Raw genomic sequence first — 20,621 nt, forward strand, 5'->3', positions numbered from 1 at the left:
GAACTAACCCGTCGTCATACTAGGTCTCACAGATCAAGGAGAAGGTCGAGGAGAAGGAGGGCATCCCGCCGGTGCAGCAGCGCCTGATCTTTGGCGGTAAACAAATGTGAGTTTGGCACCGTCAGTGTCCGATCAACGTAGGGGACGACGCTAACCAATGCGTGGCCACTCAAAAGGGTTGATGACAAGACGGCGACCGACTACCAGCTGGAGGGAGGCTCGACGCTCCATCTTGTCCTGGCCCTCAGAGGCGGACAATCACCCGTCGACGCTCCGTACATTTGAAGGACCGGCGGCTACGTTCTTCGGTTCTGCCGGTTACCGTTACCTATTCCATGCTGCTCCCTCCTCCTCTCCCCCGACCGACCACAACACACACCCACTTATCTCGGGCTGGTCGGTATGTACCTGACCCGGCGTTATGGCAGCACGCTCTGTAGTGGTTATGGGTTCTAGACATCTTAGCTACGGCCCGGGTGGAGACTGAGTGGGAGCGAATGCTATTTTGATTTGACGTTGTCCTGATACCTAGATGTATTCTCTCTCCTTAGATCGAGGAGCCGACATCAACCGGAATGCACCGTGCATTGTGTGCGCAGAGATAACTCGGGGCGTTCAAATGCAGCACCGTCAGTCCATTTCATTCTATTCCCAAGTGCAATTATGCCGTCCCATCCGCAAGGTAGAAACGCCGCCGCCATACATAAACGCAAACCCACGCCCGAAGCAGTGCACTAAAAGGGGGTATCTTATAGCTTCTGATGCCCAAACTCCTATAACAAGCAGTGACCCGTGCAGTTCCCGACGCTGACCAAAACCTTGAAGCCATCTATTGAGCTTCCCTGCGTCTCTAATCGCGACGCGCATATTTTCCACAGGATCATTGGCGCGGGATCTTCTTCGGCCGCCGCATGAAGATATCTACCGCCGGTTTTCTCTTCCGCAGCGCTGGATTCGAGCTATTAGCTGGAACCGATGCGCTTGACTGGCCCGGGTGAGAGTTAGGGGGAGGGGAGAGGCTGGTGCCTGTGGGCGGCTTGACGGGGTCGACGATAGCTTTGTTGGGGGGTGGCCGAGCAATCTGCCTCTGTGACTCGGGGCGTGAAGAGTTTAAGAGCAGGCCAGTTGTTCGACCACTCGCCGGCTGCGCATGTCTTGAGTCAGACTTCTGCGGCTTGAGAGGCGGGGATGGGCTGGCCTGCGGTGAGGACCCCGGGGGAGAGTAGGCGTTCCGTCTCTGCCCATCAAGTCGGTGGGCGTTGGATAGCAGGCCAGCGTTCTTCCTACTTTGGGGCAATAAGATCGGCTTCTTTTTCGGCGTAGAGGCCGAGACTGAAGAAGCAGCACTTGCAACTGCTGCTTTCCTGGAAGAGGTCGGCCTGGGCTCCTCTTCGTCCTCATCTTCAAAGAGGTCGGCCAAGTCGGGCCCATCTCCTTCATCCTCCGAGTCTGACACAACCTGTGGAGTGCGGCCAGAAGACAAGTTCTTAAGCCTCAACAAGCGCCCTTCTCTCTCCTTTCGCTCCAGGTCCTCCGCAGAGAGCTTCGGCTTAGATCTCGGAACAAGGATGCGAATTTCGGGTTGCTGCTTAATCCGATGCTCGTTAACCATACCCTCCGGGGCCTTTTGGATCTGGCCAGGGCGAACGGGTAGTTGGCCAGTGGGTGTGGAGAGAGCTCTCCTGCTTGCAACCTCGAGAGCTTCTCTCCTGGCCTTCTTCAAGAAGCTCTGGCCGTCCGTCAGCCTAGTCCGCGATCCGCCACCGAACGAAAGATGGCTAGGAAGATCCGCGCCGCCGCCGGTGCGTCGGCCACCGACTGCACGCCCATCTCTGGGAGGCCGAGGGAGGAACCGCTGTTCAACAATCTTGCTCTTCCTGGCCTCCTTCTGGGTCTCGAGTGTAGCAAAAGCATTCTTCAGGCGCGCCTCGGCCTCTGCCAGCTCCTCGTCGTGTTCCTTCTTGTATCGTGCGTAGACTTTGTACCAAGATGAGGGGTTCTTGGGGACGTAGTTTTTCTTTTCCCACAAGGGGAAGTGCCTTGCTATGAGCCGCTTCCAGACCTCGGGTGTGTCGATGGCGAGATGAGGGCAATTCATCTCGATTTCGTGAAGCTGAGTACCACTTTCAACCTTGAGGAGAATCGGGCGGGCCCTGTTGTTGGGCATGTCTCCCAGATCTGTTATCATGGCGACATTCTTGATGCAGGCCTTCGTGCAAAGCTGGACGAGCGATTTGGGAGGCATTTTGAAAACAAGGGTGGAGCTCGAGGAATCGGGTGGATAGCGAAATAGGTGGGAGCTTCGGTGAATAAATACTGAAGCGGTGGTGAGTCGACAATGGCTTCTCAAAGCTCCAGTCCTCGGAATAGAACTTTTCGTTCTTTGTTGTCAAGTCTGCGCCCTCGACCATTTGATTGTTCGAAGACAATTATCCTGGTATAGGAGGGAAAGAATGGAACCCTATAACCCGGAAGTAGACGAACATTCGTATTGATTTCTAGCAATCCGAAATCGAAGAGGATGAATTTGAAGGAATGCAATATGGCTTACACGATAGGTAGTCGCACTCGATGCGGCTCTGCAAGGCCCATGGGCACCCACTCAATTCCCGCTAGTTTCACCCCTTGCCTTTTACATTAGGCAGGTAGGACCGAGTTAAGTTCTTGAAGCAGCATTCTGTCGAATTACTCCTATTTACAAAAATTTCACAAACTTGACAAGTACTTCAAATTTCACCACAACTACAAAGAATGAGGAAGGCTAAATTTAGGATCTACGATGAAGCAGGCTTCTCACTTCAGAAATTCTTTGTGCCGGTGAGTTTAGAAAGGCGCGGAAGGCCAAGCATTATCCTTGTAGGCGAGATTCGCGCTAATGGGTCCACAGACCTGATTAGTAAGTGATTTGCCAAACTTCCATACCATCAAACATCAGATCCAGATCTTGGTTGAACAAAGCTAGCTACATAGCTACCTTGCCAAGTCATCAGCCCTTTTGCTTTTACGTCCAGACTCGAAATATCCTCTCAATATGTCGTCCTGGAATTTGTTAGACGAGAGAGAAGAGGCCGAGCTCCACAAGTCGCGCCTCCTTAACATCGAGGAGAAACCCTTCAAGCGTGTCACGAAGCGCCTCGTCACCCTCAACACGCTCGTGGCCGCCAAGGCGCGTCAAGCCCCGACACCTCCACCAGAGAGCAGCAGCGCGAACGGCGCGAACGGCGCGGACGCCGAGGGCGCTGCGGCCGAGGCCCCAGCGTCCCCGACCGACCCGCTCCTGGAGATGAAAGAGGACATCGTGCTCGACTTTGCGGCCTTCGACGGCAGCGTGACGCGGCTGCAGTTCCTGCTATCGGCTAACGAGCGCGAGCGGGCGCGGTACGCGGCGGACCGGGTGCGGATCCTGGAGACGTCGCAGGGGGTCCGCGACAGCACGGCGGGGCTGAGGCAGCGGCTGGAGCGGGCGCGGGCGACGCTGGAGCAGCGGCGCAAGTTCGATGACCTCGCCGAGAAGATCACGAGCAACCGGATGCTGCGGCCGCGCGGCGACCAGGAGGCCAACCTGCGCAAGCTCGAGGACGAGTGCGCCCAGCTCGAGGCCGAGAGCGAGACGTACGCGGCCACCTGGCGCGAGCGCAAGGACCAGTTCAGCCGCATAATGGACGAGAGCATGCGACTCCGGAGGCTGATCAGGGACGAGAAGGAGGAGGTTGAGCGCCGAGAGGGCATGGATGATGAGGGCGGGCAGGGCGATGCCGAGGCGGACTCGGTCCAGACACCGAGGCCTGGGTTGGCCAGTGGGAATGCGACTCCGCGTCCGGATAGCGGGCTCATTCCCACGAAGGGCGGACTGGAGAGTGGCGACGCGGCTGGGGCCTCGCGGCCGGCTTCCACCGCCGGAGGGGTAACGCCAGCCAGGGAGAGTCCCGGTCTCGGTGGGGAATCTCGACCTTCACTCAAGCCGAGACCCGAAGCGGCTGGCAGTTTCTCTCGGAGCGAAAGTCGGGCCGCGAGTAGAAACGCGTCCCCGAATAGATCCCGGTCCAGGGAGCGGGAGGAGCCTGAGGAGCCGGAGGAAGGCGAGGATGTTGAGATGGATGACGCCAAGGAGTCTGTTTCCAGTCCCCTGACACCGCTTCCTAGCGAAGTTGATACCCCTCGGATCGTTGTCGACAGCCAAGAGGTTGAAGACAAGATGGACACGACGTGAGGAGTCTACCAGCAGACTATGATACATTCATGTACTACAGTTAGGAGTTGATTGCCCGAGGTTGGCAATAATCGGCTTGGCCAACATCTAGAGATACCCCACCCATATGAAGCTCGTAGAGCCAGTTTGATCCCACACTGCCCTTCTTGGAATCCTAAGCGTATTATCCCGGTCCCACTATGAAACGTAAGCAATGGGTGAGTGCTTGACAATGGTATATGATCCCCATTACCCGGTTACAACACCATCTTTACCAGGCGACGTTGAGAACCGACCAAGCCAGGCCCATCCAATCCCCAAGCCCCCTGCTCCCTCCCTCAGACCTCCTCCGTCCCAGCCACCAGCTGCCCAGCCTTCAACGCCTCCCTCGCCTTCGCCAGCTCCTCGTCCCCGGCCCCCTCGCTCTCGCCCAGCGCGATCTGCTCCTCGAGCTTCCGGACCGCGTCCGAGATGCGCTCGCGCAGCGGACCAAACATCTTCTCAGTCTCGGCTGCGGCCATTTTCTGCTTGGGCGGTTAACCACGGGTTTCTCTGCCTCGCAAAGGGGGAGCACCGATCTTCTTTCAGGCGCCCGGCGAGGAAGCCAAGACACTCATAAGACTTTCGGGGAAGGGGGGAAGGGAGGAGAGACGGAAGGGAGGAGAAACGGAAGGGAGGAGAGACGGAAGGGAGGAGAGACGGAAGGGAGGAGAGACGGAAGGGAGGAGAGACGAAAGCAAAGAGAAAGAAAGAAAAAAAAACATACCTCCTGCCTCAGGACATACTCGGCGTTCTGGTCGGCGTCCGCGCTGCCGTTCTTGAGACCGTCCTCGAGTTTCTGGACGCGGACCTTCTGGCCCACTAACTCCTTATGGTAGTATGTCTCCTCCTTCACGAGGCGCTGGACCGACTGCGTCGCGATGACGAGTGCGGACGGGGGTGCCATGGTTGGATGGTGGGGGAGGTGATTTGCCACCTTTTTACTTTTCTTCTCCCCTGTTCTTCTGGGTAACGATGTCGAGATGATCTCGACAATGGGAAAGTGGTCTCCAGTCGGTCTTGGAATTTGTTCCCTTTAATGTTTGCGAGGTTGCCTGGAATAGGATGTTGGATATTGTTGACTGATTTGCTATTGGAGGGGTTGGCGGGGTAAATTTTCACAGACGTGATAACCAGTGGTACAGTACCTAAATGGCCACCGACCTAGGTAAACACCAAGGAATGCCCAGACGGCCAAGCAGTAGCTGGCCGCCTGAGGTGATTGATACATGTTCTTGTTTCCAGCTTGTCGATTGTTTAACACGCCGGTACGCTTTCCCAGGCATGGCCAACCGTCTTCGCTCCCCAGCAGGCCAGCAATTTACAATGTAGGGGGAGCGGAAAGGGGTATCTTGATTTGGCTGGACGTATATAAAACATCAACAGCAATGTGGGCAAGATTTACCAATTCAACATTTTATTTCCTAACGCTCGTTTGTCCTGAGACAACTAATACCGTCTTGTCTAATCTTTGGGGTATATCCTCCCTTGGTGACATCTACCTTGGAAGCGAAGAACACAAACCGATGTGAACCCTATCTATCCCAGCTCTATGGCAACGGCAAGCCCAGTATTCGTCCATTCCAGCACGGAAAAGTCCCAAAAATCCCTCCCCAGCTCAAGCCGGGAACCTCGGGATAGACTGTCTTGTGGAGAAACCCTGGTGGGAGGCTGCAAACACACCACTCAGTCCGTAGACTACCAGGGTACCCTCGAAAATCATCAGCTGGAGACAGCTTCATGACTGACACCGGCATGAGTCGATTGGTACCAGTAAAAAGAGAAAGATGCCCAAGTCGCATCGCATGAGGCGACATTGGTATCTCCAAGTTGTATGGACACGCTTAGTCGCTGCTTGGCGGAGTTATATTATCTCTCGCCATCAACTCCTTTCGGATGGTGTCCTCCATCTCTCCCGCAGTTATCTCGACATTTCCTCCACTCCAGCCGGTGACCCGGTTGGCGAGCTCGATCTTCTTCTCGCAAGCCGCATAGACAAGCTCCTCGATGGTGTCTTTGCTGACGAGCTTGATGATTTCGACGGGGCGGGTCTGGCCCAGACGATGGGCGCGATTCTCAGCCTGGAGGTCGTCCTGGGGATTGTCTGACTGGTCAAAGACGATAACCTTGTTTGCGGCAGTGAGGTTGATGCCGGTTCCGCCAGCGCCCGTCGTCAGAAGGAAGGCAGTGATAGACGGCTCGTCTTGGAACTGGTCAATCAGTTCCTGCCTGTCGGCGACATTTGTGTTCCCCTGCAGGGCAACATATTCGATGCCTTCGGTGGCGAGACATTCTCGCAGAATCTCAATAACCTTGGCGAACCGCGTAAAGACAAGAACCTTGTCGCCGTTCTGCTCGTACTCGCGAACCAACTTCAACAGTTCCTGGACCTTGGCGCTCTGCATAAACGACAACTCTGGTATGTCAAACTTCCTGATGCAGCTGTAATCGCGGCACCAGAGATGGAGCTCGAAGTCGGAACAATTCTTGAGCTCGGCAATGAGATGGCCGAGGTTGTCCTGTTGCAGGACAGACTGGTCAACCTTCCGCATCAGGATTTTGGCCATTTCAGCAACCTTGTCGTCGGTGAACCATCTTCTGAAGAGCTGCGCATGGATGGCAGACTTGCGGAGCTGCATCCAGACGTTGTTGCTATCGGAATCAGTGCCCTTGACTTCGGGCACAGGGGGTCGCAGCTCCTTGCCTCCTCGCCTGAAGCGACGCTCGTAATCATCGTAGATCTTCCGCTGTGTCTTGTCCAGCTCGCAGTGCACGATCCTGTTCGTCTTGGGTGGGAGGCTCATGAGAACCTGTTCCTTTCGGCGCTGCAGAATGAAGGGCTCGAGGATGGAACGGGCGCGAACCACGCGTTCGGAATACAACAGAGCACCTTTGGATACGTCCTGTAAAGAAACCTTCTGGTTGAACAGGGCCTCGAGGTCCTCGAAGTGGTCGCGGAATAACTTGGGCTCGATGAATCGGAGGAGCGCCACCATCTCCATCAGGTTGTTCTGAATAGGAGTGCCCGTCAACAGCAATCGCCAGGCAGCTGGGATCCGGATGAGGTCTCTATACAGCTTGGTCTTTGGGTTCTTCAGCTTGTGGCCTTCATCAAAGACCGCAATCATCGGCCGAATTCGCTTCATGTTGTCGATATCTTCTCCGCGACCCAGCTGAGTATACGTAGTCAGGATGACATGGTAATCTGCCGGGTTCTCCGAAATTTCGTCGGCAATTTCGTCCCGATCCTGTTGACGGCCCGAATAGGAAATTACATTCAGGCCTGGGGCGAACTTTTCAAACTCGGCTTCCCAGTTGGACAATGTCGATGGGGGGACGACGATCAAGTTCGGCCAAGGTCGGCTCCCCTCCCCCGCGCCAGAGCGCTCATACTCTTGGACGACGGTGCACACGAGAGAGATGACCTGGCACGTTTTGCCGAGGCCCATGTCGTCGGCTAGGATAGCTCCAAAGTTCTTCTCGTACAAGAGATACATCCAGTTAAGCCCGTACAGTTGGTACGGCTTCATGGTGCAGTGTCCCTGCATAAGCTGTGGCTCGACTCTCGGTAGGTCCTTGAGTTGTTTTGGAGAGCTCAGACTAGATGGAGTCAGGGGCCTCTCTTTCTCGATAGTTTTCGTGCTCTTGTCGCTCCCAGTGCAATCGACCTTCCACTTTGACGTCGCTCTGGAGATGGCTTCTCCTTGTTCCTCGCATACGCCGACGATATGGTCGATGCCATCCAAGGCTCGGGCGTACTCCTCGATAGCATCGACGACGTCATCGCCGAGAGCAAGCTTGGCAGCCTTTTTCCTCGATGTCTTCTTCGTCACAACCACATTGCGAGCGTCATCAAGAGTCGAAAAGGGTTGGTGCTTTAGCATGACATCGGCATTGTCCGCCTTGATGTTGGCGATTGCCATCAGCTGAATTGCATTGCAGTTGTTGAGATAACTCAAGACTCGCTGGGCAAAAGCCAGCTGTGCAGGATCCTGCGTTTCCGAGGGTTGCGGCGAGGGAATGTCCTGGGTGAATTCATCGTCCCCATCGCTTACCAGATCAACGACCTGGGTGATCGGTTGTGACAAGGGGTCGGGCCGGAAAGGCGAGCTCTCGACGGCGGAGTCGCGGTGTCGACGTCCCTGAACCAAGCGGCCTCGGCGAGGAGGATTGGGGGTGGATGTGGGAGGTTTGTAGGTGAATTGTGAGGCAATGCTCTTCGGCATTTCTATGACGTCCGACTCGGGCGACGCCGCGAGTCTAGCCTCGTCCAGGAGGTAGATAGCCGCCTTCTTAGAATCAAGATCGTACTTGACCAGGGCCTCCTTACACTTCTCATGTGATCTCTTGCCTCCAATTTGCTTGAAGAGCTTGCCAGCCAAACTGTGGAGTCGCGAGTCCATCAGCTTGTTGACAGCCAATGCTACCTTCTTTGGCTTGGGCTCGGTAGTAGGCACTCGGGCCTCAAACACCTTGGTCGGCTCACGGCGTCGGAATTGCGAGGGTTGGATATCCCCTCTCGGTGGGCCATCATTGTCCGATGAATCGTCACTGGCATACTGAGGCCTCGGGGCACCATGATCGTCATTCTCATCCTCGTCATCGCTGATCTCGACACAGGGCCGCTTTTGCCCAGCAACAGGTGGAGCGCGGAAAAACGTCCCCGGAGGAGCCATAGCATGGCCTAGTTTCCCTGGCAGGGCGGACGGTTTCTTCGGTTGAAAAGGCGAGGATGCGGGCACCTCGATAACCGATCTGGGTGGTGAGGAGGAAGCCAAGGGGAGCGAGGACATCAAGGAAGTTCGGGATATGATTTGGGTTGGTTGGGTCTGGTGGAGGGTAGTCCGGCGCACAACCTGGGTAGGCTGGGTGAAGTAAGGGGATGGCGAACACGGGATGCTCCCCTCGCCAAGCTCGTCGTTGGAGTCGGAGTCCTCGGTCATGTCAATGACTTCAGCGTCCCTTCGGGAAGAAAGGGGCGACGAAGACACGTCCATGATCGAAAGCAGCGAGAATGAATGTGGGACGAATTCGGACGGGGTTCAGATCGGAGACTGGTTCGAAAATAGAGAGACCGAATCCATGTAGTGGAGGTGACGGGGAGGGGTTGGAAAAGGGTAAGAAGGAAATTATCAGAAGAACGGATCCGTAGCGAGTGACAGCGATTCAGGGCGGCATTCCCGAGTGGTAGGGACCAAGGTGGACAAGGTAGGTAGGTTCAAGGAAGGTGTAGTGTCGAAGGAAACGGAGTGGCAGGACGGGAGGTCCAATTCCCCGTTACCCACTTGGAGAAATGGTGAAGTTGAAATTTTGAGGCGCGACGCGCTTTGTGCGCTTTAAACGCGCCTCACGTGGGCAAGTACAGTACCTACTCGCGGCTTAACCAGCGGAGTGGGGCACTCATCACTCAGCGAGGTACAATACGGAGGTACGCAATACGTATTTGACTGTATTGTCCACGACGATTTTCGCTGTTCTATCACATCCATCTCACCCCAGACAGTTATTCATCTATTGTATCGCTGAATAAGACAATAGGATAGACATATTCCTCTTGTACTGCTCAATACCAACCCGCTTTCTACGTCATCTACCGTCTCTATCTCAAGCCCCTTTAAGTTAGCTGGTTTTATAAGAGCAGTGAGCAGTCCTCCTCCATACAGAACTCGCCACCGCTCATGAGATTCTAATGATTCTATTTAATCGTATGCAGCAATAACAGTAGTTCTCAGCCCAACGTCCTTATCTGAAAGCAGGTCCCGGGAGAGCAAAAGGAGAGCAAAAAGAAAGAAAAAAACATCGCTATGGCCTCCCGCAGGAACGTCTCGACCGAGAAGTCTCTCCTCGAGAAAGATGCCACAGTCAGCTCGAGCCCGGCTGCTGCGAACGAGCGGTCAAGCGTGGCACCAGCTGTCCCCACGTATGCTGCTAGAGATGAAATAACCCTTGCCAGGAGACCCCCATGACTAGCAATCGCTAACCTCACTCTCTCTGCTGTAGGGAGGTGATCGTGAAACTACTGGCGTTCACATTCGCCATGATTGTTGTTCCCATCGGCTCATACTTCGTGACAGTGGACACGATATTCCAAGGTTTGCCTTCCGCTTCCCACTCTCCACCATCGAGATAGCCTACGACTCCCTAGATTCTAACGATAGGCGCCTTAGGGAACTCTACATACGCGGGTGCTCTGGCTGCTATCATGGCCAACGTCGTACTTATCGCCTATGTTGTTGTGGCAATGAAAGAAGACCAGTCGGAACAGCAAGAAGAGGAGAAGAAGAAGAACCGGTAGGCATGTTCGGCTGTACGGTATCGTGTGGCGCTTCTGCACCCCCCTGAGGAATGGATGGCGATGTTGCATTTTGTTTGAAACCGCGCCTTGGGACAATCGCCGATGCCAGGGGTCCTAGGAATTTAATGTCTCGGCAATCTTGTCGCTTAATAACATGCCGATCTATGGCTCGCAAATATCTTCTGTGACAGCGTGAAGGGATGCGAAAGCCGATTAATGTAGCAGCGGGACTTTAGACCATCCCTAGTCAAAGGTACCCCTCTCCAGACCCTTTCCATCAGGAACATGTAGCCCTCATAATCCCAAACAGCCAATCCCTATCTTGCATTCCGTATATGTACCCGAGTCCTTCCCAACTGCCAAACCAAATATTTTCATGGGAACAAAGAAGAAAACAAAGAAAAGGAGGTAAATTAGTAGCAGTGTACCTTTCTGTCGTCGCCCTTTCGCTCCGCCCGAGAACCACTCCTCCAATTTCTCAATTTATTTCCCTCCTCGAAGACGAATCTTCAGAATGAGACGGGCTGACCGGGGTACGCCTAATGATAGAAAACGTCGGGTATCAAGGAATGTGAAGATGATCACCATTACATAGTTTGCCGCACCAACCACTTCTCGTTCCCCTAGGTTTGCTTGCTGAACCTCCGCGCAAACCAACTCTTTCGCTTCTCTCCCACCGAAGGCCTTTCTTGGCTGTTGGAGTTCGCACTGAGGGTCTGAGATATCGGCTTGCGCAAGATAGAACCTCTGTTGTCCTTCGGCGGTGCCGGCGGCGGACCTCTATAGCCATTGCTCTGGTACCCATTCGCCTGGTTGCTGTTCGCTTTGGCGCCATTGGTGCCATTGGCGCCAACGGTGAACGTCGGCGGTTGGTAGGTCGAATTCTGAGTGAAGCCGATGCCGTAGTCGTTAACGGGCTCCTGCTGCCGTTTCTGCGGCGGTTGCATTCGCTCCACTGAGCTATTGTCGCTACTGGTAGGGTCAGTCTGATAGCCTGCCGGCTCCCCGTAGCTACCGCTGCCCGCCGCCGAGGCCACCGTCTCGTAGGATCTGTGATTATTCGGTATCGGATAGACGTGGGCGTCGGGTTGTGGCTGTCTGTGTGCGCTAAGCTGCGGTTCTGATGCCATCCTGGAGTATCGTTGTCTGCCAGGCGGGGCAAGAGGTGGTGTGCCAGAGAAGCCGCCATTGTAACCATTATGGCCATTGCCGTTGTAGTAGCCACCCTGCCCACCTTGCCCACCCTGTTGCTGCAAGTCGTAAAAGCTGTCTCGTGACATACCGCCCTGTCGCATGTCGATTTGGTTTACTTCTGGTCTGGAGGCAGGTTGCGAGCGCCCGCCGTAGTAGCCTTCTTGGGGGAAACGCCCGCCGTTATCTAGATCGAGGGCATCAGCACCGTGTACATGCGGACGGGGTGGGGCGAGGTTAGGGATATGCTCACTGTTATAATAGCTGCTTCGCCGGTTAAAATTGGCGACGGATTCCGAGTCTGAGCGGTACAATGACTTGCGACTATATCCGCCGTCGATGGCTGCCTCGAAGCTCCGGATGGTGTCGAGTGGACGTTCCCACCGACTCCTGGTAGGATTGGATCTATCGGGTTCGGCTGTCGGATGGATTAGCGCCTGCAATGCTGGGAACGAAAGCATGATAGAATGGATGGTGAACCATACCGATGGGATTGCCATACGAGTCCATGTGCTGCATGGCCCGGATCGACGCCAGCGACGACTTGACCGTCGCCTGAACGACGCCTGGCTCGGCTTCGTTCATGGCCATGGTGGGGTCTGCCTTTGTGTGCAGTCTCTTGGCTTCTTTCTCGGCGGGAGTCTCGTGAGTGTCGATGTGGTGGTGGCTGTCTCTGTTGGGCTTGTGCGACTTGTCTGAGCGAAAGCTGAAAGTTCTCGACTTCTGCCGCGGCCTGTATTGCTGAGCTGGGGTCGACTGCTCCTGTGGGGTCGTCCGGAAGGTGTTCTGGGCCGGCCCTGGCGGCGGAGGGAGTGGGTGGTTGTCATGAGCGGCCATCTTGTGCTTATCTGCTCAGCCAGGAGGCGCTGCAGCGTTATCCCTTGTTTGCTATGGCGCCGAGGTGGGTTCAAGCGAATCCTGGGAAATTGTAATTTCGATCTATCTTTGCGGTATCCAACAAGAGTAGCTATCTGCAGCGGGCTAGGAGCTAAAGTGGAGGAGGTTAGGGAGAGGCCAGGTAGGATCTGGTGGATCGGGTGGGATGAGTTGCCAGGGAGCCGTGTCGCAGAAATCGGCGAAATCAAGGCAGGGCTGTCTCGTCTCGCGTGGCTGGGGTGGTTGGTGCGTTGCCGATTCAAAGAACCTACGTTGCAGAAACAGCCGCCAACTAGTTGATTATGTAAAACCGCACTGCGCTGCAATGCAGGTGAATAGGGGGCAGAGAACAGGAATCTGGATGAGTTTTGGTAAAATCGAGGAGTTCCGGCGATGGCTGCGCCCAAATACGCAGCGCCTCGGTCAAGTCGTTTGGGTTTCTGGAATCTGAATTCGTACCTGGGCGATTCGTGAGCTGACGTCAGGCCCAAGGGAGTCTCCACTGCGAACACCTCCTCGCAGGGCTAAGAGTGGCGCTAAAGCCCCGAGGTGCGTCTGATGTGGTACTACCACGGGTACCGTCTGTTCTCGCCTTCCCCTGCAGTTTCGGTTGGATCAGACCGGGACAAGAGTGAGGGTGCCCGGTTTCCCGATCTCCAAATTCTTGGGCTCTTGAAGATTGCCTATCATATTTTCTGTCAGCATCAGCTGTTTCACCCCAAGCCCCCTCTCGCCAGCGACTCTGAATGTCGGCAGCAAAGGGATGCAAATCCGTCGTTACCAATAGGGAACTTTCTTCCTACCTCGTACTGCTACCACCACTAGTGAGTACCAAATTAAATAGGCGCCGACGGACACGAGCTCTGCTGGTTGGATTCGGAAAGTGCCTGGCAGAATATGGCCATATAATACGAGCCAAAATGGAAGAGGGAATCAGGGCTAAAAGGCGAACGGAACAGCGAATGAGTTGCCCTTTTTCAGTGGTCAAACAATATAAAGCAATTGGCAGCCACAAACGAAGGTCTTGAGATGGAGAGTAAAATTACTGAATCTTCAACGACCATCAGATACAAACGCCGCCAGAAAAAAATCAGAAGGGGGACAAAGCTCGAGCGATGTGATGGGAGACCGCCCCTTAAAGGATGATTCGGGCTCAATGCACACCGCCGAGTCCCAATGTCAGAATACGAATTGCCCGAGGGTTGTAGCTTGTAGATGCTTGTAGCTACCTGTAGCGTACATTGGGAATGGCCGGATGCAAAGTTCAGTTACACGTGCAAGGTGGCGCATATGCGTACGCATGTACTTTAGACGACAGCTAACACGAACGATGATGAGTGTTCCAGGTTAGATTGTGAGAGAGTCCCACACTTCCATACGTTCCTGGTCACACTAGGTGGGCTCTATCTATACATGACGCTACTTTAGCGCCGTGTCGTGTCGTGTCTGTGGTGCCTTTAGTGGAGGTACAGGTAGGTACTACTGGTAGGTACCTGGGTAAAAGATAAGATTCATGGATGGATGGAAGAAGGTGCCTGTCCCGTCCTTGGCCTTACCACGTCACACCATCATGTTGGAGCTAAAGGTCAAGCTGAGGCCCGAGATTTACATACCTACACAGGTACCTACACGATTGCCCAGCACATCAACACACATCCATGGATCTCGCTGTCAAAACTTGGTTAGCTTGGCTATCCGGGCTCCCGCACTCCACCGATCAAGGACAGATTTGCTGCGCCTCAAGGCGAAACTTGAAAGTTGATGGCAACATCCTCGGACGTTATTACCAATTTGGTTAATGTCGGGTACCGTCCAGGTCTGCTTTCTGCTTTCGGGTCCAATGCTTGCCGCCCATTAGCCGTCATCGATCGATCCATCGTCTAGACTCGTCATCCTGGGGATATTCTGGGGACATTCCAGCTACGAGGGTGTGGATCCAAGGTGCCCCCTGCCTGTCTGCAAGCACTTTAACGCGGTAAACCTCGCCTCACCGTCGATCGAAATGGGAATGGGTCCCAACATCCAAATGGGTGCTGGCTAGTAGCAGGTAGCTTGATAAAGCGAAGATCTCTTGCTTGGCGCTGGCATCCGGGACGCTGTTAGCTGGGTGGACTCGTGGAGTCAGCAACTGTCGAGGCATCTGGCTGATCAGATGGGTTAAAGGTCGAAGATAGAACGCTAGCAGTAGGCTCCGTCGGGAAATCCCATGTTATCTGTGTCCTCGGTATTTACGAATTAGCTTTCCCATCAAGTAGCTACCGAGAGTACCAGGCCAGTGCCAGTGTTCTTCCAGCGAACCTTAGGCAGCTTGCCATTTATATGTACATACAACACCTATATGTACGTAGTCATGTTGCCAGAAAATCTTAGATCAGGAATGTCACTCCTCCCTCCCCCGAACAAGCAACCAGCCGGAGGAGGGTAGGTGGCCTCGGTATCGCGACCAAAACACGTCAATCCTGTAATCGCACAGTCCAACTGGATATTTGCCTTTGATTGAATGCTACCTATGCGTAGTAGCAAGGCCCGAATGATCTTGTTCCTTGCCTTAACCCCAATGCAGCCAATCATGAACCCCCTTGACCAACCAACTCCGGCCTGACCCTTTCTTTATATGGAGGATGGGTAAAGCATGATACGAACAGACGCGCCGAAAGATTTCGAAGGAAGGGGGTGGGTGAACTTTGCGCGGACAACTCCAGAATTGCCTAAGATATCTTGTCAGCCGGAAGGTGCTCCATATCGCGCAAGACACGGGTTGGTTCGTGGGATTTACCATGTGGCCGTGTGACCTTGCCCCAGATCACCCTGATCTTGGTTCCTCGCTTCTCCTTCAGGCCCCGGTAGACATAGGCGACCTTCTTGCCCAAGTAGAAGCTAGGCATGTTGTCAGCACCAGATCCAGCACCGGCGTGGAGCGATACGAAATACGTACTTTGCCGCATCGGTGTCGTCGACACCCTCGATCTTGATCAAGCTGGTCTTGGGGCGGACGGCGTGGCGACTACGCTGATAACTCAGGTGACGACCCCTAATCGGAGATCCTGTCAGTGAACTTGTCCTTGTACTTTTTTTAAAAAAAAAATAGCACCCATGTCCGTCGGCTGCGCGCCCTCTCCTCCTCCCAGCCCCGAACAACTAGAACACGACTGCATCTCCGAATAGAAAAACGCCTGTCGGTCCTCCCGTCGCCAGTTCGATGTGAAATCAACGAGGAAGTCTTACTTGACGTAGACTAAAATAAGCAGTTAGCAAATATTAGAATTATGAGATCGAAAATCCGGCAGTAGAATCGTCAGCATCAAGCGCGCGCGACCCTCTAGGGGATGAGCACACGCGATGCGCCAGATACGTTGCATGTCCGGGAGGAGAAATAGGAACTCACGTCTGTGACCTGCTTCTGAAGGCATCTTGACTTTGGAGGTTGTGTTTCCACTCAGTCAGTATCACCAATCCAGATCATTGAGGAGATCAGCAAAAGTGTCCTTGTGGAAAGACCTTTCTGTTGGCTGGTTGTCGTGGCCCTTCAATCGACGGGTCGGGTTTGACAAAATTGGCCGGAAAAATGTCGAGGTGGAAAGTTGTGGTGGCTGGTGCAGTGGCTAGTGCAGTGGGTGGTGAACTTAGTGGCTGAGGCTCTCCGGAATAATGTGGGACGCCTAGGTTGTGGAAAGTTCGGAAGTCGGAACTCAGCTTCCCCGTCACAACCCAAAAGTACCTAGGTACCCAGGTTCCCGTCTCGTTGCTGCTCGCCGGATTTAGCCAGAATACGACAAGTGACGCAAGGGAGTTAAAATCTCCCCGATCCCGGGGCAATGCACCCGAGCTAAGAGCTCTCCGGCAGCTTTGGAGCTTCGCAGAATTCAAAAAGCTAATTTGTCGATAAGAAATTCCCATTCCCGTGCGTCTCTTTGCTATGAAAGAACCAGTTGTCGATCCCCCTCCCAACTACCCCTGCTTCCAGCGTTTCTGAAGTGACAAATTGATTGATCTCTCGAATTGATTGATCATCCCGGAAAGCTGGTTTCCCAGTGCCAAACCCCTTTGGCGACTGCTACTCTACCAGGCCAGGCCAGGCCAGGCCATCTTCGACCTTCGCCTTGCCATCCATGTAGGGCTTGGCACCGATCTAGGGGCCGGAGCCTCGTCGGCTGCAGTTATTTGCTCAACAAAATTTGACACTTTTGTACGACCATGCCAGTTGTGTGTTACATACCTATCTAGGTCTTTACTCAGACCGCCCATCCATGCAATTGAAGAGACGAGTGGGAAGAGAAATCCTAGGAAGTGGTGACTGAGAAGTTAAGTACGTAGTAAAAACTACGCAAAGGATTTACTTTGTAGTATGTAGGTAGATGGATGCCTAGCGTAGGTAGGTTGTCGGTATTGAAGAGCAGTCGGTTCAGTTACCGCCGATGCTATCCTCACCAAAATGCGCCCCTCATTGTTTCTTCCGTCTTGTCCTCCGAAGGGGTTGAGTGGAGGTTACGGACTACTTTCCGACACGGATGCTACAAGTTTTGCAACATAGGGCCGTTCACAAAAGAAATCGAGTCTTTCAAGCGATTGCCAGATTACCAGCGCCAAGCTGTCATAATTCAGTGTCCTTTTCTACCTCTCCCTCGCTCTCTTGTTTTTTTTTTTTTCCTGTTGGAGCTTGGGGATTGGTTTCTCTGGATCGGTACCCACCCAAGACATTACATACAATGAATGTCTGTTAGCATCTATATCTGTTAGCATCTATATCTCGTTCGACAGACGGTCGCCCCTCCAGATGCCCTTTACATTTGTCCGCTTTAACCAGTCAGGCTAGTTCTTCTCATAGGAAATGACATCTGTCTCCAGTAGAAGTGCGTTTTTGTTCTGAGTCTGTTCTTTTTTTTTCCTGTCTTATATAGCCTCAAGAAACCACAACTGCACTACTGCATCGTCTCAAAACTTAGCCAGGGCGGATGAATGGGATTGTGTTAAACTCACTAACAGGTATGAGCTAAAATAACCCCCACGACGTATAAGAGGTGTACACGCGGGGTTTCTCAAGGATTCCCCCCCTCTTTCCAAGCTTCCCATCCATCTCAAGCTCCAGCATTTATCAGTAAGCACAGTGAATAACGATTATTAACCCCGATTTTCGCAAGTGCGCGGTTTCGCACCCCAATTCACTGACCTCATCACCTGTTAATCGCTCCTGATTCCATCTTTCTTGCTATTGCGACTTTGGCCAGAGAGACTCACCCAGTCTAGGACAAGATGGCATCAGATCTGCATTCTGCCTCATCGTGAGTTGCCCCCTTCTCCAGAGTAGAAACCCCCGCCATAGCCCCGCCATCAATTATCCGCCGGACCTCGTCACTATCCAGGGCGAGGCAATCTGCTGTTCTCAGCTCCTACGAGCCCACCGATTGTTAGTACAAAGTCATCCGGGACTAACTAGCCACAACTACCAGCGCAATGGAGCTCAAGGACAATACCGTTATTATTGTCCTTGGCGCCTCTGGCGACCTCGCAAAGAAGAAGACGGTATGTTCGCTCCCGACTTCCCGGTGCGTTGACAATTGACTGACAACTGTGTTTAGTATCCGGCTCTGTTCGGTCTCGTAAGTCGCATGCCCGTGACGAGAGAATGTTGAAAGGTGTTGGCTGTTGGAGATTAACTTGTGAAATAGTACCGGAACCAGTTCCTGCCAAAGGACATCAAGATCGTCGGATATGCCAGGACTAAGATGGACCATGCCGAATACCTCCGAAGGATCAGGTCGTACATCAAGACGCCGACCAAGGACATCGAGCAGCAGCTCGACGACTTCTGCTCCCTTTGCACCTATGTTTCCGGCCAATACGATCGGGATGATTCTTTCCAGCAACTCAACCGGCATCTCGAGGACTTGGAGAAGGGCCGCAAAGAGGCGAACAGGCTCTTCTACATGGCCCTGCCGCCAAGCGTCTTCACCATCGTTTCCCAGCATCTCAAGAAATGCTGCTACCCCACCAAGGGCATCGCTCGAGTGATTGTAAGTCGCCCAAGAACCGCATATTCCGAAGACACAGGGATGACTGACATGTCGTTTCATTAGGTCGAGAAGCCATTCGGCAAGGACCTGGCGAGTTCGCGAGAGCTGCAGAAGTCCCTCGAGCCAGACTGGAAGGAGGACGAGCTCTTCAGGATCGACCACTACCTCGGCAAGGAGATGGTAAAGAACATCCTCGTTCTCCGTTTTGGCAACTCGTTTTTGGGGGCGACATGGAACAGGCATCACATCGACAATGTGCAGATCTCGTTCAAGGAGCCATTCGGTACCGAAGGTCGCGGCGGCTACTTTGACGAGTTTGGCATCATTCGGGACGTCATGCAAAACCATCTTCTCCAAGTCCTCACGCTCCTCGCCATGGAGCGGCCCATCTCATTCTCGTCCGAGGACATCCGCGATGAGAAGGTCCGAGTTCTCCGCGCCATCCCCGCCATCGAGCCCAAGAATGTCATCATCGGCCAGTATGGCAGGTCTCTCGACGGCAGCAAGCCATCGTACAAGGAAGACGATACAGTGCCTAAAGACTCGAGGTGCCCGACCTTCTGCGCGCTTGTCGCCTACATTAAGAACGAGCGGTGGGATGGTGTGCCCTTCATCATGAAGGCGGGCAAGGCCCTGAACGAGCAGAAGACGGAAATCCGAGTCCAGTTCAAGGATGTCACCTCGGGAATATTTAAGGATATTCCCCGGAACGAGCTCGTCATGCGCATCCAGCCCAATGAGAGCGTCTACATCAAGATGAACTCCAAGCTTCCTGGGCTCAGCATGCAGACAGTGGTCACAGAGCTCGACCTCACCTACCGAAGACGGTTCTCGGACCTCAAGATTCCCGAGGCTTACGAATCCCTGATCCTGGATTGCTTGAAGGGTGACCACTCCAACTTCGTTCGAGACGACGAGCTTGATGCCAGCTGGAGGATCTTCACCCCCTTGCTTCATTACCTGGATGATAACAAGGAGATCATCCCGATGGAGTACCCATACGGTAGGTTAACATCGAGTCTCCCAGGTCTGACGAAACACGATTTGACTGACCACCGTCACCAGGCTCTCGCGGCCCTGCCGTGTTGGATGATTTCACTGCGTCTTACGGATACAGGTTCAGTGACGCAGCAGGGTATCAGTGGCCGACTACGTCGGCGGCACCCCAGCCGAACAAGTTGTAAGTCGCTGGACATGACGGTGCTGCCTGTATGACTGCGTTCTTGCTCGTGTTAGATGAGCCGGACACACAAGTCTAACAAAGCCTCCTTCACAGTTAGTCGAGCGTCTCGACCAGCCCTACGGGCACTTTCTCGGCACTTTCTCCCGCGACGCCTATCTTCTTACCATGACGGAACGAGCTGTAGGAGGACAAAATGGTCCCATCGATATTACATCTCTTGAAGCGGCCTATCTGTCAAGAAAGGGATATAGGGTTAGGACCTTTCAACATCGGACATGGCCATTGAAAAGCGTCGTTACGGCATGTTTAGGTAGTTGAAGGAATAGAAAAGTCAGGCAATGCAATCCGGATACTCTGCCTAGTTTGGAATGTGAAGGATGGATGATGACCTTATGTATTCAACGGAACTTGCATCATGAATTGGAATCGTACGTGATTATCTGGCCGAGGGCCTATTTTGCATAACAGTAAATGCCGTGTTTCTGGGTCTCTAGAACCATCAGCGAATCTTGCGCTGGACCTATTCGACTGCACAGAGTACTGTGGTAGAGTCAATCATGGCTATACCCTACCATTTGTAGGTGTATGCACCTAACCGTTAGTCCTTGCCAAGTTTGTGCCAAGCGTACAACAGCCGCCGGGTGGGTGTGGATCTTTTTAAGTTCTAGTCATGTCACGTGAAAGCGACGCTTAGTCCCGAATGATCCTTGGCTTTCCTCCAAGCCAACTATTTATCACCCTCCGGCACGCAGGTGATCATCGTCTTGCCACGGTCAACCAACGGAGAAACAGCGCTACATCGAGTCTCTCGGCATAAACATTCATTCCAAGGGACAT

At 53.7% G+C, this 20,621-nt stretch overlaps 8 protein-coding genes across 8 annotated transcripts; 3 read left to right on the forward strand and 5 right to left on the reverse strand.

The window, feature by feature from the left end:
- Nucleotides 1-880: 880 nt before the first annotated feature.
- Nucleotides 881-2,245, reverse strand: QBC33DRAFT_512663 (RNA polymerase II transcription factor SIII subunit A-domain-containing protein; the record flags this gene model as incomplete). The annotated part of the gene is made up of 1 exon (XM_060425924.1): nucleotides 881-2,245. The coding sequence occupies one exon, from the start codon at nucleotides 2,243-2,245 to the stop codon at nucleotides 881-883; it is 1,365 nt and encodes a 454-aa protein (XP_060286207.1).
- A 454-nt stretch (nucleotides 2,246-2,699) lies between these two features.
- QBC33DRAFT_529834 (Tho complex subunit 7-domain-containing protein) lies at nucleotides 2,700-4,322 on the forward strand. Its single transcript, XM_060427175.1, has 2 exons — nucleotides 2,700-2,831; nucleotides 2,888-4,322. The coding sequence occupies exon 2, from the start codon at nucleotides 3,032-3,034 to the stop codon at nucleotides 4,208-4,210; it is 1,179 nt and encodes a 392-aa protein (XP_060286208.1). The 5' UTR covers nucleotides 2,700-2,831; nucleotides 2,888-3,031; the 3' UTR covers nucleotides 4,211-4,322.
- Nucleotides 4,323-4,527: 205 nt separating this feature from the next.
- On the reverse strand, nucleotides 4,528-5,634 carry QBC33DRAFT_567362 (tubulin binding cofactor A; the record flags this gene model as incomplete). Its single annotated transcript, XM_060430479.1, has 2 exons — nucleotides 4,956-5,634; nucleotides 4,528-4,713 (listed from the first exon to the last, which is right to left on the reverse strand). The coding sequence occupies exons 1-2, from the start codon at nucleotides 5,133-5,135 to the stop codon at nucleotides 4,528-4,530; spliced, it is 366 nt and encodes a 121-aa protein (XP_060286209.1). The 5' UTR covers nucleotides 5,136-5,634.
- On the reverse strand, nucleotides 5,629-9,537 carry QBC33DRAFT_529838 (ATP-dependent helicase fft2). The gene has a single exon (XM_060427176.1). It carries the CDS (start codon nucleotides 9,223-9,225, stop codon nucleotides 6,073-6,075), a length of 3,153 nt encoding a protein of 1,050 aa, XP_060286210.1. The 5' UTR covers nucleotides 9,226-9,537; the 3' UTR covers nucleotides 5,629-6,072.
- A 107-nt stretch (nucleotides 9,538-9,644) lies between these two features.
- On the forward strand, nucleotides 9,645-10,699 carry QBC33DRAFT_529839 (vacuolar ATPase assembly integral membrane protein vma-21). Its single transcript, XM_060427177.1, has 4 exons — nucleotides 9,645-9,868; nucleotides 9,942-10,148; nucleotides 10,229-10,320; nucleotides 10,396-10,699. The coding sequence occupies exons 2-4, from the start codon at nucleotides 10,033-10,035 to the stop codon at nucleotides 10,521-10,523; spliced, it is 336 nt and encodes a 111-aa protein (XP_060286211.1). The 5' UTR covers nucleotides 9,645-9,868; nucleotides 9,942-10,032; the 3' UTR covers nucleotides 10,524-10,699.
- Nucleotides 10,700-10,893: 194 nt separating this feature from the next.
- Nucleotides 10,894-12,653, reverse strand: QBC33DRAFT_308939 (uncharacterized protein). Its single transcript, XM_060423463.1, has 3 exons — nucleotides 12,200-12,653; nucleotides 11,968-12,132; nucleotides 10,894-11,901 (listed from the first exon to the last, which is right to left on the reverse strand). Exons 1-3 carry the CDS (start codon nucleotides 12,549-12,551, stop codon nucleotides 11,147-11,149), a joined length of 1,272 nt encoding a protein of 423 aa, XP_060286212.1. The 5' UTR covers nucleotides 12,552-12,653; the 3' UTR covers nucleotides 10,894-11,146.
- A 2,139-nt stretch (nucleotides 12,654-14,792) lies between these two features.
- QBC33DRAFT_529850 (ribosomal protein L35A) lies at nucleotides 14,793-16,206 on the reverse strand. The gene is made up of 5 exons (XM_060427178.1): nucleotides 15,976-16,206; nucleotides 15,816-15,825; nucleotides 15,526-15,621; nucleotides 15,367-15,467; nucleotides 14,793-15,298 (listed from the first exon to the last, which is right to left on the reverse strand). The coding sequence occupies exons 1-5, from the start codon at nucleotides 15,998-16,000 to the stop codon at nucleotides 15,201-15,203; spliced, it is 330 nt and encodes a 109-aa protein (XP_060286213.1). The 5' UTR covers nucleotides 16,001-16,206; the 3' UTR covers nucleotides 14,793-15,200.
- Nucleotides 16,207-17,590: 1,384 nt separating this feature from the next.
- Nucleotides 17,591-20,270, forward strand: QBC33DRAFT_529857 (putative glucose-6-phosphate 1-dehydrogenase). Its single transcript, XM_060427179.1, has 7 exons — nucleotides 17,591-17,869; nucleotides 18,038-18,110; nucleotides 18,167-18,187; nucleotides 18,257-18,601; nucleotides 18,665-19,604; nucleotides 19,667-19,810; nucleotides 19,878-20,270. Exons 1-6 carry the CDS (start codon nucleotides 17,841-17,843, stop codon nucleotides 19,783-19,785), a joined length of 1,527 nt encoding a protein of 508 aa, XP_060286214.1. The 5' UTR covers nucleotides 17,591-17,840; the 3' UTR covers nucleotides 19,786-19,810; nucleotides 19,878-20,270.
- Nucleotides 20,271-20,621: the final 351 nt, after the last annotated feature.

The sequence above is a fragment of the Phialemonium atrogriseum genome (assembly GCF_030411735.1).
Source record: "Phialemonium atrogriseum strain 8032-3 unplaced genomic scaffold QBC33scaffold_5, whole genome shotgun sequence".
Lineage (NCBI taxonomy): Eukaryota > Fungi > Ascomycota > Sordariomycetes > Cephalothecales > Cephalothecaceae > Phialemonium > Phialemonium atrogriseum.

Coding starts and splice junctions, on each gene's coding strand:
- QBC33DRAFT_308939 (XM_060423463.1), bottom strand. CDS start 12,551: ATGGCCGCTCATGACAACCACCCACTCCCTCCGCCGCCAGGGCCGGCC. Junction 12,133..12,199: donor CTCGTATGGCAATCCCATCG/GTATGGTTCACC, acceptor TCCATCCGACAG/CCGAACCCGATAGATCCAAT. Junction 11,902..11,967: donor GCGAAGCAGCTATTATAACA/GTGAGCATATCC, acceptor CCCTCGATCTAG/ATAACGGCGGGCGTTTCCCC.
- QBC33DRAFT_529850 (XM_060427178.1), bottom strand. CDS start 16,000: ATGCCTTCAGAAGCAGGTCACAGAC. Junction 15,468..15,525: donor GACGACACCGATGCGGCAAA/GTACGTATTTCG, acceptor CAACATGCCTAG/CTTCTACTTGGGCAAGAAGG. Junction 15,299..15,366: donor CAAGGTCACACGGCCACATG/GTAAATCCCACG, acceptor AAGATATCTTAG/GCAATTCTGGAGTTGTCCGC.
- QBC33DRAFT_529857 (XM_060427179.1), top strand. CDS start 17,841: ATGGCATCAGATCTGCATTCTGCCTCATC. Junction 17,870..18,037: donor GATCTGCATTCTGCCTCATC/GTGAGTTGCCCC, acceptor CACAACTACCAG/CGCAATGGAGCTCAAGGACA. Junction 18,188..18,256: donor ATCCGGCTCTGTTCGGTCTC/GTAAGTCGCATG, acceptor CTTGTGAAATAG/TACCGGAACCAGTTCCTGCC.
- QBC33DRAFT_529834 (XM_060427175.1), top strand. CDS start 3,032: ATGTCGTCCTGGAATTTGTTAGACGAGAGAGAAGAGGCCGAGCTCCAC.
- QBC33DRAFT_529838 (XM_060427176.1), bottom strand. CDS start 9,225: ATGGACGTGTCTTCGTCGCCCCTTTCTTCCCGAAGGGACGCTGAAGTC.
- QBC33DRAFT_529839 (XM_060427177.1), top strand. CDS start 10,033: ATGGCCTCCCGCAGGAACGTCTCGACCGAGAAGTCTCTCCTCGAGAAA. Junction 10,149..10,228: donor GTGGCACCAGCTGTCCCCAC/GTATGCTGCTAG, acceptor TCTCTGCTGTAG/GGAGGTGATCGTGAAACTAC. Junction 10,321..10,395: donor AGTGGACACGATATTCCAAG/GTTTGCCTTCCG, acceptor TAGGCGCCTTAG/GGAACTCTACATACGCGGGT.